The sequence below is a fragment of the Hypanus sabinus genome, chromosome 28 (genome assembly GCF_030144855.1).
Source record: "Hypanus sabinus isolate sHypSab1 chromosome 28, sHypSab1.hap1, whole genome shotgun sequence".
In the NCBI taxonomy this organism is placed as follows: domain Eukaryota; kingdom Metazoa; phylum Chordata; class Chondrichthyes; order Myliobatiformes; family Dasyatidae; genus Hypanus; species Hypanus sabinus.
This window is the reverse complement of record NC_082733.1, coordinates 24,178,570-24,198,774: the sequence shown is the minus strand read 5'-3', so window position 1 is coordinate 24,198,774 and position 20,205 is coordinate 24,178,570. Positions and strand designations below refer to the sequence as shown.

The window sequence follows — 20,205 nt, the reverse complement described above, 5'->3', positions numbered from 1 at the left end:
TCTAGGAAAATAATTCACACAGAGAATTAGAAGAGGGCTACACAGATTGACTTGTGCATGGACTTTGTGTGGATGTCAGGATGGGTTTGAAAAAACACCCTCCTACTAGACTTTAGGCTGAAGGTGGTTCTAATACTGCAGACAGAAAATGTAATAATATGTTGATCAAACACTTAAAAACCATTTAGAAAATCTATTCTTTTCCCATGTGATTAGTTCATCAGACAACAGTGATCCCTACCTTCCCATTGTAACACCAACTGTCTCGTAGCTCCATTGAGCCAAATTTGATCCTGATGCCTGGTACTCTCAATGTTTATATAGTCTCCCTACTAGTTCCACCCAGTACTAAGATTTCCAATCAGAGGCACAAACACCTCTGCTATGATTATTCTCAACACTGGTGCCAGACAAGGCTGCACCCACTGCCCCCATACTCAACTCCCAATAAGAGATTCTGCTCCAACTTCATCTAAAAGTTTGTAGATGATACCTCTGTAGTAGGCCATCTCAAATAATGATGAGTTAGAGTGTAGGAAGCAGACAGAGAGCCAATAACACGGTGTCAAAAACAACTGTTACCTCAAAGTCAGTAAAGCAAAAAGAGCTGGTAATTGAATTGAGATTGTGCACATACGCCTGTTTAAAATCAATGGTGATGAGGTCAAAAGGGTTGCAAGCTTCAGGTTCCTTGGAGTGAACATCATAGGGTCCTAGTACAATCGTGTAAGCATGGCCAAGAAACCTCACCAGTGCCTCTATTTCCTCAGGAGGCTGAAGAAATTCAGCATGTCCACTTTGACTCTCACCAATTTAATCGATGTACCTTTGAAAGCATCTTATCTGGATGTGTAATGGCTTAGTATGGCAATTGCTCTGACTGGGACTGTAAGAAACTGCAGAAAATTGTGAACACAGCTCAGCACATCACAAAACAGCATCCTCTGTATGAAATCTGTCTGCAGTGCACCCTGCCATGGTAAGTAGCCAGCACAGTCAAAGACCCTACCCATCCCAGAATTCCCCCTTCTCCACCCACCCCACCCCATTAATTGGGCAGAAGATACATGCTTTCAGGATTTTGTACCACCACGCTCAAGGACAGCTTCTTTCCAGTTGTTTTAAGACTATTGAATTGTCCGCTAGTACAATAGGATGGCCTCTTGACCTTCAATTATAAAGTACCCCCTGGAACTTATTTTGTGATAAGTGTACAAAAGCACAACTCACAGTTACTAAGACATTTACTTTGGTACAGGCAAATCTTTCTCAGGTCATCATCAATACTTCTCTAACACTGTGTAGAAATAGTGCATCAGTAGGCAAAGTATTAATGTGTCCACTGGCTGGCTAGATTGTATTCCCAAATTACTTTGTTTGTGATTGCTATTGTCTGATTTCTTTACTTTGGATTAGGTACAATGGTAAAAATCCATTACCGAAGGCAAACTGTAATATGTGGACTCTGAACTGAATCAGCATACTTGTTCCCTTCATATGACCACCACTGATCTCTTTCTTTCTCCTCCCTCCAGAGAGGTGATATCAGTTATGTTACTGACTTTATTATTGCTCAATACAGTGTTATCAAACTGCGGTAGTTCAAAAATGTGAAGGTAATGCAAACGGGTATACTTTACTTACCTGCAACCTAATAAAAGAACTCAGATGTCAGCTGTATATGAGATTATCTGTTGTTATAGAGAAAATACTTATTTAGAAAAAAGTACAGGATAATGTTACAAATGAGAAAAACAGCAGATACTGGAAATCCAAAGCAACACAGACAAAATGCTGAAGGAACTCAGCAGGCCAGACAGTATGTATGGAAAAGAGTAAACAGTTGACATTTTGGGCTGAGACCCTTCATCCAGTCCTGATGAAGGGTCTTGGCCCAAAACACTGACTGTTTACTCTTTTCCATAGATGCTGCCTGGCCTGCTGAGCTCCCCCATGCAAGCTAATGTTAAGTTGAAGACCTAGACTGTTTGAACTGACCATGTATTTCAAATATTTTTTTTTTATTTTTAAGTACCCTGTATTTGCAAAAGTAAAAATAAACTCAGAAATTACAATTCAAAGAAAAACTTTAAAAATAGTAACACTTAGTACAGTCAATTAAGTTTTTGAAAAGTGAATTTATACTATTTCTCAGAAATGTCAATCTACAGAAGGATCACCACTTTCCACCTAATTGTTCAGTTCAGTTTTCCGGCTGCATGTTTAGCTTTGTTGATTAACCTGTACATAAATGAGTAAAAGAAAAGTAGATTGTCGTATTCACCACTATAGTTCTCTTTTAAAATCAGTCTGTGATAGTCGACTAGAAAATAGTAAATAGCCTCAATTGTAGCGAGATAGGTGTCGGGCTTTCCTTTCTGGTTACGCCAAAAATGTGTCTTTTGTGTTCTTAGCTCAACATGAAGTAATTCTGCAAAGAAATAAAATGTATAAGAAAATATTCATATTTTCAAAAACAGCATTTACATTCTTATTATCACAAATATAAATAAAAAGTTCTTAGAAAACAAATCTCATTGAAATATATTACTGAAAATAAAATTTAAAACTGATATACAAGTGGTCCTGTCAGTTTTATGCTCTTTAATGCCAGTTCCATTAATAAAAAAAAACTTTATTTCCATGTTTGTACCTGGACAGTGAAAAATGTTGGACTTTTTTTGTCCAGCAAATTGAACTCACTACAAAATGGAGTAACTGAAGATGTTGTTGTAGATGGAATTAAGAATGCACAAGAGATGGGAAGAAATAATTGGTTGTTCAGGTAGTTAGTGGGGAACTCCAGAGCAGCAGAAATAACAGTACTGATTGGTTTGGCTTTATGAGATATCTTTGTGGCCTCAAGTACATCAGACAGTAGCAAGTTCAATATTCTCACCATCTAGATAAAGGAGTTTCTTCTGATTGTATTCTTTATATTTTTTCCATTAATATAATTGAGGAAATTCAAATATGAGATTCAGTAAGATAGCAGATAAAACATGAAATGAAACTGGAAACAACTGACACCCAAACCCTGCTCCCTTTGAGCAATATGTAATGGGCTAAACATGTGCAAATCATATTAGTGTAGAGTTCAAAGGTACAAACTATACCTTCTGCAACTAAGTGGTTATAAAACACATCTACTTCTGCTTGCTGCATTGTGAATTGCTAAAGGGGCTCATCTTCATATTAAAATTTGACAGTGCAATATATTCAAGTTGATTTTATCTGCTCCTACCTATTTACACTTAATCCACTTTTGCTTTTCATTTGTGCAGCAATAGTATCAGCACAAAAATCAAATGTACCTAAGATCTCAAGACACTTACAGAGCAGGAAAGCTAACAGAACGCAGTTCTGAGACCAAGATATACACGAAGTTGGATGACAAGCCATATGCAAAGTCAAAAAAAGCCTAAAGGATAAGGGGCATGGAAAAGGGCCATAAAAGGTTGGCAGGGTGGTGTAGTAACTGGTGCTACAGCTACTTTTCTCTATGCAAAGTACACTGCAGATGCTGTGATCAAATCAACACGTACAAACAAGCTGGAGGAACTCAGCAAGTCGGGCAGCATCCGTGGAAATGAGCAGTCAATGTTTCGGGCCGAGACTCTTCATCACTGCTCGCTTCCACGGATGCTGCCCGACCTGCTGAGTTCCTCCAGCTTGTTTATATGTGCTACCTTTCTCTAGTACCTCAAAGATGTACTGATAGGTTATTCAGGTTCTGTCAATCACACTTTTGTGTAGGTACATGGCAGACAGTATTGAAGGGCATGTGAGAGAATAAATTGCAGAGAGATTAAGTCAGGAATGGAAACGATGGGATTATTCTAAGAACAAGCATAGACTTGATAAATGGCCTCCTTCATTATCATTAGGAAATTTTGCGGGAAAAAAAAGCACGTAGGTAAAATACACTCAGTGACCACTTAATCTGGTACGCCTGCTCATTAAAGCAAATAACTAATCAGCTAATCATGTGGCAGCAACTCAATGCATAAAAGTATGCAGAAATGGTCAAGAGGTTCACTTGTAGTTCAGACCAAACATCAGAATGGGGAAGAAACATGATCCAAGTTGATTCTGACCTTGGAATGATTATTGGTGCCAGAGGGGGTGGTTTGAATATCTCAGGAATTGTTGATATCTGGGATCTTCATGTACAATTTCTAAAATTTACAGAGAATGGTGAGAAAAACAAAAAACAAAAATCCTAGTGAGTAGCAGTTCTGTAGGCAAAAAAGCCTGATTAGTGAGACAGGTCAAGCTGACCGGAAGGTGACAGTAATTCAAATAACTACATGGTATAAGTGTTCTGCAAGAAAGCATTTTAAAATTAATAATGAACTCCAGCACCATTAAGATAACACAGTACCTTGTAATCGCTCATCAGTAATTATTTTGTTAGTCTGATTCCAGGTGCTGTCAATAAATATCACTCTTTTCAGTGGGGTCGGATTTGTCTTCACCTGTCCAGGATCCTGCTCTGTTACTAGATTTTCTCCATCCAAATTATTTTCACATTTTGCACGTTTAAATGCTGGTCCTTCACATGTAATGCGCTCCTTGTGACTGAGGATGTTTTTGGAAGATTTCGTAGGAACAGATTGCTTGTCAGCAATGTTAGGTAAGTATTTTGGGAGATCATCAAGGGAAATAGAATTTGGACCAGGGAAAACCACTACAACCTAAAATCAGAAAATGTAAGGATTAAATAAAGGGTATAAAGTAACTGTAAAGCAGACCACTTCTTAAAAAGACCAGGTATCTAGTTGCTCCTATATGGAACTTACTCAAGCTAGCGAGGAACTACAGTACTGGGCAAAATGATCCCTGCAGGTTTGGCGCTGTACTTCTGCAAATGGACTTGGTGATCTAGTCAGAATTAATGGAATTCTCACTGCTGAGAAATGCAAGCACAGATTCTCATCCATCACACAATACCAACAGCGAGGTGTCTGATCAGTCCCAGCTTCATTACACAGCAGGACAACAACCAAACACAAATGGCTAAGGTCATAAAGAAATACCTTCAGCGAAAAGAAGAATAAAGAACTCTGCAACAAATAGCATGTCCTCCACAGAGCCCTGATCTCAACATCAACGAGGCTGCCTGGGATTTCCTGGACAGAAAGAAGCAAGCAAAACAACAAAAGTCTGCAGGAGAACTGTGACAAGTTCTTCAAGATGCTTGGAACAACCTACCAGCCAATTTGCTTATAAAACTGCACAATCGTGTACCTTAGAGAATTATTTCAGTTTTAAAAGGTAAAGGGTGTCACACCAAATATTGATTTCACTGTTTTACTGTTTACTGCTCTTTATAGTAATTTTTTGATATTTATTTATTATCTCATTATTTTTGAAAGCATCTTTGCTTTACAGATTTTTTAAAAAACTTGTTTGTAATTTTGCCCAGTACTGTAGGTCTCAGTCAAGATTAGACTATGTTAATTAAATATCAGTTAATATCTTGTTGAAAAAATACCCATGGATAATTCAGAATAAGTTATTTAAGTAATATGATATCAAACTAGATTTAAATAATAAATATAATGTGATTGTAGATAAAAAGTTGGTACTTCTTAACTCACTTCATGGGTTTTATCCTTGTATTCTGGCATGCATGGGTATGTATAAATATTAACATCATCTTGGGCCAACAGTTTTGCATGTACAGCTGTACTTTTACCATCAGTCTCATTGGGATGTTTGATAATATCAATCTTCAGAGGAAGCTAGATATAGAAAATATATTAACCTTTTTAACAAGAAAGACATGAATCAACAGCGCAAGTTATAAAAAATAAAATACCTCCAGAATTTTACATTACAAAATTGATTTCAGTGAAATATGTAATTGAGAATCATGTAAATTAGATTCCATAATACAAATCAAGTTGAGATGAGTTTATTGTGCATATGCACAAGTACAGTGAGGTATAGGAACAATGGAAAACTTGCAGCAGCATCAGAGATGTGAAATGCCTTTATGAGATTTGGGTCAAACTAAATCCTTAGTTGCCTTAAGATCATAGTGACAGGTGTTCAGCAAGCTTATCTCAGGGGAAATTAAAAGTCAATTTCCAAAGTGAGATAAGGATCATGAGAACTAGGTTACTACAAGTTTTTAAATATAAATGATGCCAGCTGGAAACATTTTTATGTGTGCATTTTAATGCGCAAGGTTAGTTTCAGCTTTGACTCTCATCTGCATAAAGAAAAGGACACCCTGATCAGTACAGACCAGGCCCTACAATAAGAAGATGGTGGATTTGTTAAATGATAAAAAGGCTCAAACAATTATGATAAAAGATTACTGTTCTCTTTCCATTAGCTATTATAAAAATGTTCTTCCTGTGTGAAATGCTGTGTTTGGTAATTAATGGAAAATGAATTTAAGAGTTCATCATGGTTATATATTAAATGATACAGCAAACTTTTTTTATCGTGGAAATCACTGAAAAGGCCAGCATTTACTGATCGAGAGGCAACCACTCTAGTGGCTGTAGAGTCAAATTTAGGCAATCAGGATAAAAAGAGATTTGCATTCTTGAAAGATGCTGATGCACCAGATTGGTAAAGACACTGTTTACTATTACCAAGAATAGTAGGTTAAACTCTAGAATCTGAATTCCTGTCACTGGAGCAGTGGTCTATTTGTTAATCCAGGGATTTATCCATCAGATGTTCATACCCCCCACCTCCCCCCCAAGGCACAATAGTTAGTGAACAACTTTCATTACTAACCTTAACCTGAGGTATCTTATCAAAGCTGACACCGTCTACCAGAAGGAAACATGAATAGCAATAAAACATCCTTGAACTCTGGCACTTTGGACATTTAGATCGACCATTTTGTTGGAGTGTTTCTAGCACTGTCTGTGAAGCCAGTTTCAAGCCTTTCAAAAAGTCAGAGTCTTCTTTGTTATCAAGTTCACTTGACTGAACGCTGGGCTTTTCAGAACTTTCATTTTTCTTTACATGAGTGTGAAGCTCTTCTTTAACACATTCAGTATTTTCCATCCTGGGAAATGGTTATGGATTTATTTCTAGAAGGCATAAAAAGAAATATAACATTGCTCATGTATATATGAATTAAGCTTTACCAACTATTTCCTGAATATTTCAGTCTACCTTTGAAACTGCAAAATACATCCAGAGGTTACCACACATTCTGGAGCCAATAATATGGTCACTAATTAGGTTCTACTATTACCTATCTAGTCAGAGACAAAAAAATCACTACTGCAATTTTTCTTTCTGTTTATAAACCAGTATTCTACCCCCTGCTCTTTATTATGTCTATGTCATCCCTCAAGAACATACCCAAAAATGAAGTTAATTTCTACATGTACACCAATGACATTAGTTCCAACGGATTTTGGCTAAGGAAACAAATATTCAGGGATCAGGACAAACTCAGGGCACGGTTTGCGAGCAGTATTTCCCCGTCCTCCTCATGCTTCAGACTACCTGCAAGCACCTCAGAATAATGAATCATTGTCTCCACAGCAACTCTGTCTCAGCAAAATCTTTCTAATCCATTGTCTGAGCCGGTGAGCAACATTCACAGTCCTGAAGGTGTTTTTCAACCAGCTCAGATGGAAACATCACATTACCTGCATAACTGATGTCAACCTCTCCAAGAAATTACTTTGTGATTCTTCACAGCATGTAGTTTTCAGGAGGGCAGTTAAGATGCTTCAGAGTTATTATCAAAGTTTCATTTAAAAGATGCACTATTTTCATCAACACAGCACAAAGGAACAGGGAGGTTATGGAACAGCTTTATAAAACACCGGTTTGGGCACAGGTGGAGTATTGTGCACACTTCTCCTAACCCTGCTAAATTATGGGTTTATACAGGACAGGGTTGCAGATGCATTTATCAGGATGTTGGATAGACTGAATAGATTTGGTTTAGAGCAGAAGAGACTAGTGAAGGGTGAAACTGAAGTTTAACAATTTATGAGGTATATAAATTTGCTAGATATTCAGAAACCTTTCACCTCAACAGAGGCCTAAAAAACTGTAGATATGGGTTTAGGGGGACTGATAAAGATTTAGAGGGGATCTGAAAAAGTTTTGTTTTGCTCAGGAGGGGATGTGGGAAGGTTTGGAACCCACTACCTGAATGAAAGTGGCAGGTTTTGCTTCTGAGACGAGTACTTGAATTGTGAAGATATACAAGGTTACAGACCAAGTGCTGACAGATGATGGGTATGGATACGGTGGGCCAAAGGTTGTATGATTTTAAGATTCACGGAAATCGATGATCCACGAAGACTCAAAAATTGAGAGGACACCGTGTATCTTGATTCTGTTCGGGTGCAAGAAGAATGACGAGAACTTAAAAAAAACAGCTCAGTTAATTCCTCCGGCCCCATCTGTGGCAGTAGACCACACATAGAACTCTGCACTCATTTAAAACCCCAGAACTAGAATGGAATAAGTCTTCTCCATACCATAGAATTGCTAAAATGTCTGCTCCATACCAACAGATGGGGTGGTGCATTTTAGTACAGACAATAAGTTTCTTCTACATATCAGCTGACAAACCCAATAACCTACACGTGGATTGTTAGAACAACAAATTACACAACGGTGTGTTTTCAACCCAACCTACAACGCGATGACAGATAACACATGATAATACTAATATTTTATTACACACAGTCCGTGTAAATAGTTTTTGGTTGCTGTAATGTATTGGTATGTAGAGACTCAGACAATACTGCACCGGAATATGGTGGATCACACATCGACCTCTGCAGCCGCTTGAAGTCCCACCAATAGACTATTAGAAAAAAAACCATATTGAACTCGAGTGGTCACACTATGTACAAAATGAAATAAAATGAACCGAACTTGAATCCCCCTTCGCGAAACGTTGCATCATACTCAGGCCTTTCCTCTCTGACGTTGTTTTCCTTCTCAGTTCCAAAACAAAAACATGGCTCAGATCAAATTAACATTTCTTTTTTTAAGCGCAGTTTTCTCTACACAATAATGTACAATCCCTGCAATTCGGCGAAACGACCGCAGTTCTCTTTGTTTTTTCAGATTAGACCTCTTTATTGGGTCAGAACGATGGTTGTGATAATGCAGAGCCGGACGAAAAACGAGGTGCACATTTCCTGCCGGAAGTGCCTCGTTGTTAGGGCTACAGATCAACAACTGTGTAGTTGAGCAGTTCCTGCAATCTCACGTGGTTTCACTGCGGAGTCAAGATATATTATCATCAACAGACAATAATCTAGGTAAGGAAAGATTCTCGAAAAGAGTTTAGAGATCGTCCTGACGAAGGGTCTCGGCCCGAAACGTCGACAGCGCTTCTCCCTATAGATGCTGCCTGGCCTGCTGTGTTCCACCAGCATTTTGTGTGTGTTGCTGGAGGCAGTGCTTGTTTTATTTATTCGTTTTACTGTTAGATTAGCGAAGGTGGGGATTTTCTGTCCATTAAAATGGTCTAGTCAAGGGATTCTAAAATTACAGCCTCTATTAAGTGAGACTAAATTCATACCCGTCATCATGGCAACAGGTGTGTATTCAAAGTCAAACTAACCGACACATCCACATACAAATGCTACTGATCAGTCATTCCCCCCCCCCCCTTTATTTTTAATAATTCGCGTGTGGTATAATAAAATAAACACATTCTTTTTTTTATTCTGCATGGCAGACATCTATTGCTAATAAAAAAACTTCCTATTTCCCCTCTCCCAAAAAAATGATACAACCTGAATTAAAACAGAATGCAGGAAATACAGGTATTGCCTGCCGGGAGAGAAACTGGTTTATTGTTTCTGAATGACAGCATTATAGGAGGCCATTGGAATTGTATCCCTGGCAGATATTATGAGCTAAAGCCATATAACGAATGAGCATAGTACATGGGGCATGTTTGCCAATAATGTTATTCAGGTTTTTATAAATGTTATTTTATTAATGTTTTAACCTATTAGGGATAAACAGGTCAAATCAAAGAGTTGTGTTTGCATGTACAAGTGTTGGCCCCATCAATTTTTCAGCATAATCTCTTAATATATTCAATGTAAATTACAGTTATTTCCTCAGAATCCATTACTGCTTGCATTTTTAGCGTGGAATTGACCTTTTGAGCCACACTGCCAACCCCCTGATTTAATCCTTGCCTAACCAGAAGACAAGTTACAACAACCAATTAACCTAACAACTGGTATGCCTTTGGACTGAGGGAGGAAACTGGTGCTCCTGTAGGATACCTACGCAATCAGGGGAAGAATGTACTAACTACTTACAAGCAGTGGTGGGAATTAAACCCTGTGTTGTGCCATTATGCCACCATGCCAGCCCTAGTCTCTGGAAAATAATTCTGACCTGTTTAGCAATGCGGCAAAGATTTTCCAAGCTTTGGATAGTCATAAATTCTTACACTGTCCCCTGTTGCACCCTATTGCCAAAGTATCGTTAGGAAAGATAATGGAAATATGGTTATAGTGAATGAAATTTTAAAATATTTCTTTTTAAGGAAAAGGAAATGTAATATTCCTTCCACACAGTTCTAACTTCATTGTAATATGTCCAATAAACTCAGAAAATACTGGGAACACTCAGCAAGGGAGACAGCATCTGTGGGGGAAAAAGTTATCATTTCCAACTGAAATGCTAACTCTGTTTCTCTTTCCACACACACTTACTCATCTGACCATAAGACATGCGAACACAGTCAGGCCATTCAGCCCATTGTCTGCTGCCATTCCATCATGGCTGATTTATTATCCTTCTCAACTGCATTCTCCTGTTTTCTCCACGTAACCTTTGACATCCTAATAAATGTAAAGCTTATCAATCTCCACCTTTAAGTGACCTGCCCTGAACAGCTATCTGTGGCAATGAATTCCACAGATTCACCACCCTCTGGCTAAAGAAATTTTTCCTCATTTCAGTTCAAAATGGATATCCCACTAATCTGAGGCTGTGCTCTCTGATCCTAGACTTCTCCACTATTGGAAACATCCTCTCCACATCCACAATTTGGGCCATTCAATGTTCAATAGGTTTCAGTGAGATGTCTCCCTTATTCTTCTGAGCTCCAACAAATACAGGCTCAGAGCCATCAAATGTTCTTCATATGTTAACCCTATCATTCTTGGGATAATTCTTGTGGACCTCCTCTGGACCCTTTCTAATGGCAGCACAGCTTTTCTCAGATAAGGGGCCCAAAACTGCCCACAATGCTCCCGTGCAGTCTGACCAATGCCTTATAATGCCTTGCTTTTCTATTCTAGTCCTCTTGAAATGAATAGTTACATTGCATTTGCCTTCCTCAACACAGACTCAACCTGCAAATTGACTATTATGAGAGCTCCCAAGTCCCTTTTCACCTTTGATTTTAGAAAATAATCCATACCTTAATTCCTACTACTAAAGTGCATGATCATACACTTCCCTACACTATTTTCAGTAGCCGGTTCTTTACCCATTCTCCCAATCTGTCTAAGTCCTTCACCAGACACCCTGCTTCCTCAACACTACCTCCCCTGCCATCTTTCTTCATATCTTTTCCAAACTTGACCACAAAGCCATCATTTCAGTCATCGAAATCAATGACATATAACATGAAAAGAAATGGTCCCAAACTGACTCATGTGGGACACCGTTAGTCACCGGCAGCCAAACAGAAAAAGCCCCCTTTATTCCCACTTCATCTCCTGCCAGTCAACCAATTTTCTATTCATGCCAGCATCTTTCATTAATAGCATGGGCTCTTATCTTAGTAAGCAGCCACAAGTGTGGTCCCTTGTCAAAGGTCTTCTGAAAATCCAAGTAGACAACATCCACTGACTCCTTTGTCTATCCTGCCTGTAATTTCCTCAAAGAATACCAACAGGTTTGTCAGGCAAGATTAGTGATTGTGGCCTCCATCGGTCAGGGTCAACCATGGATGTTGCATCCTAGATGTCTAGAGACACAAACCTGGGCAGTACAATATGAGAACAAGCTTTTGCCCATGTAGCAAGCTCCCCTGCTCCATGCATGATGAACCCTAAGGAACAGTGGAACAGTTTGGAACCAAGAGTGTTGCAGAAATTGCCAGTCCGTGTTGAACTCAGCATAAGACTAACTTAGGGACTCCAGCTCCAGAATTTGACCAGGATTTACTCCTGAACCTTTTTCCATGAATAGGTATGGCCACAAGGCAGCAAAGGTTTGAGAACTCAGTTTTCCTTCTGGATGAGCTGCTAACCTTGGATAACAAGCCCCATCTGCCCAAAGCGACTGGTTTTAAGGCACCAGCAACCCACTGACAGTAGAAAGAATTCTGCTGGGCTTAGTAGCTAAGCTACACATGAAGGCCAGGAGCTGGACTTAGATTGGTCAGAGGCTATTTGAGATGTACGCTATTGGGAGCATTTAATAGGTAGTGGGAGTTTATCTCCACTACCACTCCTGGCTATAACAACCTTATGGAACCAAGATTACCTCTTAAGGAAACCATGCTGACTTTGGCCTATTTTGTCATTTGTATCCCAAAACCTTATTCTTAATAATAAGCTCCAACATCTTCCCAACCACTGAAGTCAGGCTAACTGGCATGTAATTTACTTTCTTCTGCTTTCCTGCCTTCAAGAGTGGAGTGATATTTACAATTTTCCAATCCTCTGGAACCATTCTAGAATCAAGTGATTCTTGAAAGATTATTACTAATGCCTTCACAATCTCCTTAGCCACTACACTCAGAAGCCTGGAGTGTATCCATCTGGTCTAGAAGACTTATCTACCTTCAGAATTTTTAGCTTCCCAAGCACCTTCTCCCTTAGAAATAGGAAGGGCACTTATTACTGCTCCGTGACACTCTTGCATTTCTGCTTTTCTGACTGACTCAAAATATTCATTATGTTCATCCACCATTTTTGTCCCCACCATTGGTACCTCTGCAGCATTCATTTCCAGCAGTGCAATATCCACTTTCATCTCTCTTTTACTCTTTATATATCTGACAAAAACTTTTTGTATTTTCATTTATATTATTGCCTAGCTTACCTTCATATTTCTCTCTTTAGTTGTCTTCTGTTGGTTTTTAGAAGCTTACTAATCTTCAACTTTCCCATTAATTTTTTGCTGTATTCTATGCCCTCTCCTTTGCTTTTATGCTGTCTTTGACTTCCGTTGTCAGCCATGGTTGCCTCATCTTCCCTTTAGAAAACATCTTCATCTTCAGGATGTATCTTTTCTGCCCCTTCTGAATTGCTCTCAGAAACTTCAGCCATTGCTGTTCTGCCATCATCCCTGCTAGTGTCCCCTTCCAATCAATGTTGGCCAGCTCCCCTTTCATGCCTCTATAATTACCTTTACTCTACTGATACATCTGATTTTAACTTCTCCTTCACAAACTACATGATGAATTCTATCATGATTTGAGAGTTAGGGGGCAGAAGTTTAAGGGAAACACGAGGGGGTATTTCTTTACTCAGAGAGTGATAGCTGTGTGGAATGAGCTTCCTGTAGAAGTAGTAGAGGCCAGTTCAGTTGTGTCATTTAAGGTAAAATTGGATAGGTATATGGACAGGAAAGGAGTGGAGGGTTATGGGCTGAGTGCGGGTAGGTGGGACTAGGTGAGATTAAGAGTTCGGCACGGACTAGGAGGGCCGAGATGGCCTGTGTTGAGGGAATCAATCTCTGATATATATATAGACGCATGCGCGCGCACACACACACAAATATGCATGCGCACAGTGCCTATAAAAAGTATTCACCTCCCCTTGGAAGTTTTTATGCTTTATTGTTTTACAACATTGAATCTGAATGGATTTGATTTGTTTAATTTGGCATTTTTGACATTGATCAACAGAAAAAGACTCTTGTGTCAAAGTGAAAGCAGATCTCAACAAAGTGATCCAAGTTAATTACACATATAAATCACAAAGCAATTGATTGCATATATATTCACACACTTTAATATGACACAGCAAATCATCACCAGTGTAGCCAATTGGTCTTAGAGTCACATAATTGGTAAAATGGAAATTTGTTTTTAGACGCCTGTGTGCAGCGAAGGTGTTTCAAAAGATTCTAATAAAAATACAGTTGTAGCTGGAAGGTCCAACTGCTGGTGAGTTAGTATTCTGCCAAAAAGTACACCATGAAGACAAAAGAACATGCCAAGCAAATCAGCGAAAAAGTTATTGAACAGCACAAGTCAAGAGATGGATACAAGAAAATTTTCAAGTCATTGTATATCCCTTGGTGTACTGTTACGTCAAGCAAGAAAAGGAAAGAATATGGCACAGACATACAAACCCCATTTCCAAAAAAGTTGGGATATTTTCCAAAATGCAATAAAAACAAATATCTGTGATTATGTTAATTCGTGTGAATCTTTATTTAACAGACAAAAGTACAAAGAAAAGATTTCCAATAGTTTTACTGACCAAATTAATTGTATTTTGTAAATATACACAAATTTAGAATTTGATGGCTGCAACACGCTCAACAAAAGTTGGAACAGAGTTAAAATAAGATTGAAAAGTGCACAGAATATTAAAGTAACACCGGTTTGGAAGACTCCACATTAAGCAGGCTAATTGGTAGCAGGTGAGGTATCGTGACTGGGTATAAAAGTAGCATCCATCAAAGGCTCAGTCTTTGCAAACAAGGATGGGTCGTGGCTCACCCCTTTGTGCCAAAATTCACGAGAGAATTGTTAGTCAGTTCAAAAGAAACATTTCCCAACGCAAGATTGCAGAGAATTTAGGTCTTTCAACATCTACAGTACATAATATTGTGAAAAGATTCCGAATTCAGAGACATCTCAGTGCGTAAAGGGCAAGGTCGGAAACCACTGTCGAATGCACGTGATCTTCCAACCCTCAGGCGGTTCTGCCTAAGAAACTGTCATGCTACTGTGACAATTATAGCCACCTGGGCTTGGGAGTACTTCGGAAAACCATTGTCACTTAACACAGTCCGTCGCTGCATCCAGAAATGCAATTTGAAACTGTATTACGCAAGGAGGAACCCATACATCAACTCTATGCAGAAACACTGGCAAGTTCTCTGGGCCCGGGCTCATTGCAGATGGACCGAAAGACTGTGGAACAGTGTGTTCTGGTCAGATGAGTCCACATTTCAGCTAGTTTTTGGAAAAAACAGGCGTCGAGTTCTCCGTGCCAAAGATGAAAACAACCATCCTGATTGTTATCAGCGAAAGGTGCAAAAGGCAGCATCTGTGATGGTATGGGGGTGCGTCAGTGCCCACAGTATGGGTGAGTTGCATGTATGTGAAGGTACCATTGACTCTGAGGCGTATATTAGGATTTTAGAGAGACATATGTTGCCATCAAGATGACGTCTCTTCCCGGAACGTCCATGCTTATTTCAGCAGGGCAATGCCAGACCACATTCTGCACGGGCTACAACAGCGTGGCTTTGTAGACACAGAGTGCATGTGCTTGACTGGCCTGCTGCCAGTCCAGATCTATCTCTTATTGAAAATGTATGGCGCATCATGAAGAGGAGAATCAGACAATGGAGACCACGGACTGCTGAGCAGCTGAAGTCTTATATCAAGCAAGAATGGACAAAATTTCCAATTGCAAATCTACTACAATTAGTATCCTCAGTTCCAAAACGATTAAAAATTGTTATTAAAAGGAAAGGTGATGTAACACAATGGTAAACATGCCTCTGTCCCAACTTTTGTTGAGTGTGTTGCAGCCATCAAATTCTAAATTTGTGTATATTTACAAAATACAATTAAGTTGGTCAGTGAAACTATTGAAAATCTTTTCTTTCTACTTTTGTCAGTTAAGTAAAGGTTCACGTGAATTAACTTATCACAGATTTTTGTTTTTATTACATTTTGGAAAATATCCCAACTTTTCTGGAAATGGGGTTTGTAAATCTGCCTAGAGCAAGTCATTCTCAAAAACTAAGAGACTGTCCAAAAAGGGGACTAGTGAGGGAGGCCACCAAAAGACTTATGACAATGCTGGAGGAGTTGCAAGTTTCAATGCTGAGATGGGACAGACTGCACACACAACAACTCCTTCCCAGGTGTTTCACCAGTTGCAGTTTTATGGGAGAGTGGCAAAGAGAAAGCCACTGTTAAAAAAAATTCACATGAAATCTCAGCTAGAATTTGCTAAAAGGCATGTGGGAGTCTCTGAAGTATGCTGGAAGAAGGTTCTATGGTCTCATGAAACCAAAATTGTGTAATTTGGCCATCAGACTAAACGCTATGTTTGGTGTAAGCCAAGCATCGCATATCCTAATGAGGAAGAATGGTAGTGGTAGCTGCATCATGCTGTGGGGATACTTTAGTGCAGCAGGCCCTGAAAGGCTTGTGAAGGCAGAGAGTAAAATTAATGCACCAAAATACAGGGAACTGCTGGAGGAAAACCTGATGCAGTCTGCAAGAGAACTACAACTTGGGAGATTTGTTTTCCAGCAAGACAATGACCCCAAGCATAAAGCAAAAGCTGCACAGAAGTGGCTTAAAAATAACTAAGTTAATGTCCTGGAGTGGCTAGGTCAGAGTCCAGACCTCAATATAATTGAGAATGTGTGGCTGAGCTCAAAAAAGCTGTTCGCTCACAATCCCCATGTAGTCTGACAGAGCTGGAGCAGCCTTGTAAAGAAGATTGGGGAAAAAGTGCAGTGTCCAGATGTGCAAAGTTGGTAGAGATCTACCCACACAGACTCAAGGCTGTAATTGCTGCCAAAGGTGCATCTACTAAATACTGACTTGAAGTGGGTGAGTAATTGTACGATCAATTATTTTGTGTTTAATAATTCTAATCAAATTGACACGAAAGAATCTTTTCTGGTGATATATATATAAAATGTATGTGTGTATTATACATTCTTATATATCTATCTAGGGAGCCTAAGACTTTTGCACAGTACTGTATTTGTCATTGTGGAGCAGAGAGTGAGTTTGTAAATCCTGCAGGAGCAAAGGATGTTGATTATGATGAGGGTGGAGTGCTACAGGGGGAAGTGGAACCGGTAGCAGAGGAGGAGTACCAGGGATGAGCAATGGCACAGGTGGACACATGCAGCTCTGTGACACCCAGCAAGGTCTTTTGATTTCAAACAATTGTCTTACTGATCATTGCAAAATATCTCTCTGGTACTTCCCACTCCCTTCACATTTTTCCAACCATGGTTCCCCTCTTCTTGCTCCCTTCCCGCTCTCAATCCACAACAGAGACCCATAACAGAATCAGGTTTATCATCACTGATGCAAGTCATGAAATTTGATTATGATCAGCTACGATTTACCTGAAGGACTACTGTTTGTAGCCATGATCTTTTTTTCTCTCTCTCTGCCCATCACCCTGCCTGTTCTCCATCTCCCACTGGTGCTCCCCCCTCCCCCTTTCTTTCTCCCAAGGCCTCCCGTCCCATGATCCTTACCCTTCTCCAGCTTTGTATCACTTTCGCCAATCACCTTTCCAGCTCTTAGCTTCATCCCACCCCTTCCGGTCTTCTCCTATCATTTCACATTTCCCCCTCCCCCCACTACTTTCAAATCTCTTCGTATCTCTCCTTTCAGTTAGTCCTGATGAAGGGTCTCGGCCCGAAATGTCGACAGTGCTTCTCCCTATAGATGCTGCCTGGCCTGCTGTGTTCCACCAGCATTTTGTGTGTGTTGTTTGAATTTCCAGCATCTGCAGATTTCCTTGTGTTTGCTCATGAAATTTGACTTTTTTTTGTGGCAGCAGTAAAGTGCAATACATAAAATTACTACAGTACTGTGCAAAAGTCTTAGGCTTCCTAGATAGATATATAGGGATGTAAAATACATACGTAATTATAAATATATATATAAAAACATGCACACACACACACACACACACACATCTAAGAATTTTGCACAGAACTGTATATTAAAAACAGATTCAAGAATTGAGGTTGATAGATTTATAGATACTAAGAAAATCAAAGAATATGGGATTGATGCAGGAAAGTCAGGCTGAAGTAACACATTAGATATGGACCTAATGAATGACAGAAGAAGTACGAGGGGTAGATTGCCCTGTTCTTACTGCTGCTTTTTATGTACTTATTATTTATGTATAGTATCCACGATGAATTGATTATGGAATTTTATTCAGTCATATCTGATGCAAACACACTTTCAAAACTGAAGAATTTACACTCATCTAAAAAGAAAACTGTATATTAAATGTACTGTAATATTGAAATCCATTTTAAATTAATGCCATTTTTATTTATAATTTAATTAAAGGTACAAAATTCTTATTTGCTATAATATGAAATATTCTTCCTGCTTTAATAGTTCAAATGTTTAATAATTCCTCATTTTAAATATTTATAGAAAATGGAGAGACTGCCCAAAACATATGATGAATTTTTGCAATTTCAAGGTTTGGTAAGTGACACTGTTATTCCAGAACTGAGAAATTTAAGCATAGTCAAGTTTAGTCAATTATACACGTACATGTGACTGCTGCACACCATAGCCAAACATTCCAAATATATTCCTGTTTAACTTCCTGGGTTTTCTAACTATTTTCCTGTTCAGGTGCTCAATTACCATTTGCAGTAACAACATTTCTGACCCTATAAACTTATCTTGAATTTATGTCGGCCATGATTAGCTACGATTTACCTGAAGGACTACTGTTTGTAGCCTTGATCACTCTTTAATGTATATTGCTGATTATTTTGTACATCATTGAACCCTCTGCCACATTTTTGTCCCACAGCGAAACATTGTAAACAGCTCACTTTGCTCATGTACCTTTGTCTGTATTTTGTTTGCAGACCACGAATTTCCTTAATTCCATTTGAAATACATTTCTGGTTCTGATTTTTTTTAAAAAATTATGCCAATTGAGGTTTATTTTTGCCAGTTGCAATTAAAACTTTGCTAATCCCAGACCCTCCTTTCTCTTTCTGTCAACTGTCAAGCTTTTTCTTACAAGTAGGTTTATTGCCCAAGAAGAACGTTACATACATTTTTCAAGAGGATTTATCATGATGCTGTGCTTGTACCTTCATTTTGTTTGTTGATCAAAGCCATAATTGTGAATTATTTTAGTTGAGCATATATTTATGCTTTTTAATTTAAGGTTTCTGGATTTCTAGTATGCTGTCACTGAACTGATATTTTCCAATTTTGTTGGTTCCAAATGGCTAATACTGAAAATACTCTTCTCCTTATCTAAATTCTCACTTATGCATTATTTGCTTTATAGAAGTAGGTTGTTAAACCAGTATGATTCATTGTGTGTTGGTTAACAAGCAAAGGTGGCTTTGGACTTTGCATTTGCAATAATGTACTATTAGATCTTTGTTTAATTTCTGATCTTTTGAATTCTTATGGGAGTCAAAAGTGGTGGACAGTCTTAATTCCAAAATTTCAGTTTATTTTAGAGTACAAACAAACATACAAATACTAAGCAAACTAAATAAAGAGCTGAGAAATGATGCTGAGAGGGGAATTAATGCTAAGGGTTGTAACACAAAAGAATAAAGTCAAAGGAATAAAGATGGCACTTCTGAAAAATCTTATCACTTTTATAGACAAGATGAAGAAAATTCCTTAAATAGTGATAAATTAATGAACAGGCTACACAATTAAAACAATTGCATCACATGGGTAACGTACCAATACTTAGCCAATGAAAAATGAGAAAGGTGATAAGCTGTTACTTTATCTGCTGTACTACTTTCTGATAGTGAGTGTGAGAAATACATGAGTTTCTTAAAAATTACAAATCTTATAAAAAGTATTATTTTTTAAAGAAGTGGTTTCCAACAGTACTAAAATGCAAAGTTAATTTGCTCACTGAAAATTAAGTAAATCTAACAGCTCCTAGCTATTAAAAATTAAAAAGTCATTACTAACCCTGCATTGTTCAGAGTTATATTTTTCATGTTATAATTTTCTTTAATGAGCTAGTTTGGCGGCCAAATATGAACTTGACTGAATTCTATTTTTATTCACTTTTTTAATCAATGACAGAGTGTAATTTGGTTTAGTAGAAATATGCAAAGTATCTCAGTCAGTTTTTATTGTAAATAGCCCACCTATTATTTTACTTTCTGTTAATATTATATACACATGTGGTGTTAAATAATGCATTTTCAGTTATTAATATGAGCATAAAGTGCTGTTACAATATCCCAGTCATTTTTAATTGTTTTCAAAATTCTTACACTTGATCAAAACAACAA

At 38.4% G+C, this 20,205-nt stretch overlaps 2 protein-coding genes across 5 annotated transcripts in view; one reads left to right on the top strand and one right to left on the bottom strand.

Moving 5' to 3' along the window:
- Positions 1–2,118: 2,118 nt before the first annotated feature.
- Positions 2,119–9,109, bottom strand: dtwd1 (DTW domain containing 1). 4 transcript variants are annotated; one of them, XM_059952725.1, is made up of 5 exons: positions 8,753–9,109; positions 6,760–7,061; positions 5,604–5,747; positions 4,385–4,697; positions 2,119–2,431 (listed from the first exon to the last, which is right to left on the bottom strand). In XM_059952725.1, exons 2-5 carry the CDS (start codon positions 7,033–7,035, stop codon positions 2,199–2,201), a joined length of 966 nt encoding a protein of 321 aa, XP_059808708.1. In that variant the 5' UTR covers positions 7,036–7,061; positions 8,753–9,109; the 3' UTR covers positions 2,119–2,198. The 4 variants fall into 4 exon arrangements, with proteins under 4 accessions (XP_059808708.1, XP_059808710.1, XP_059808711.1 ...); XM_059952727.1 differs by having other exon boundaries at positions 6,760–8,332; positions 8,881–9,109; XM_059952728.1 differs by having other exon boundaries at positions 8,914–9,109.
- A 45-nt stretch (positions 9,110–9,154) lies between these two features.
- LOC132382315 (protein FAM227B-like) overlaps positions 9,155–20,205 on the top strand; it is a 235,453-nt gene continuing 224,402 nt past the window's right edge. The window contains exons 1-2 of the mRNA XM_059952449.1: positions 9,155–9,272; positions 18,341–18,394. Of these exons, the coding sequence (XP_059808432.1) occupies positions 18,344–18,394 (51 nt within the window). The 5' untranslated portion in view covers positions 9,155–9,272; positions 18,341–18,343. The remainder of the gene's footprint in view (positions 9,273–18,340; positions 18,395–20,205) is intronic.

What these genes read in the sequence shown, in the direction of transcription:
- dtwd1 (XM_059952725.1), bottom strand. Translation starts at nt 7,035, where the DNA reads ATGGAAAATACTGAATGTGTTAAAGAAGAGCTTCACACTCATGTAAAG. An exon ending in ACAAGGATAAAACCCATGAA is followed by an intron (nt 4,698 to 5,603) that starts GTGAGTTAAGAA and finishes TTCTGATTTTAG; the next exon opens with GTTGTAGTGGTTTTCCCTGG. An exon ending in TACTGATGAGCGATTACAAG is followed by an intron (nt 2,432 to 4,384) that starts GTACTGTGTTAT and finishes ATTTCTTTGCAG; the next exon opens with AATTACTTCATGTTGAGCTA.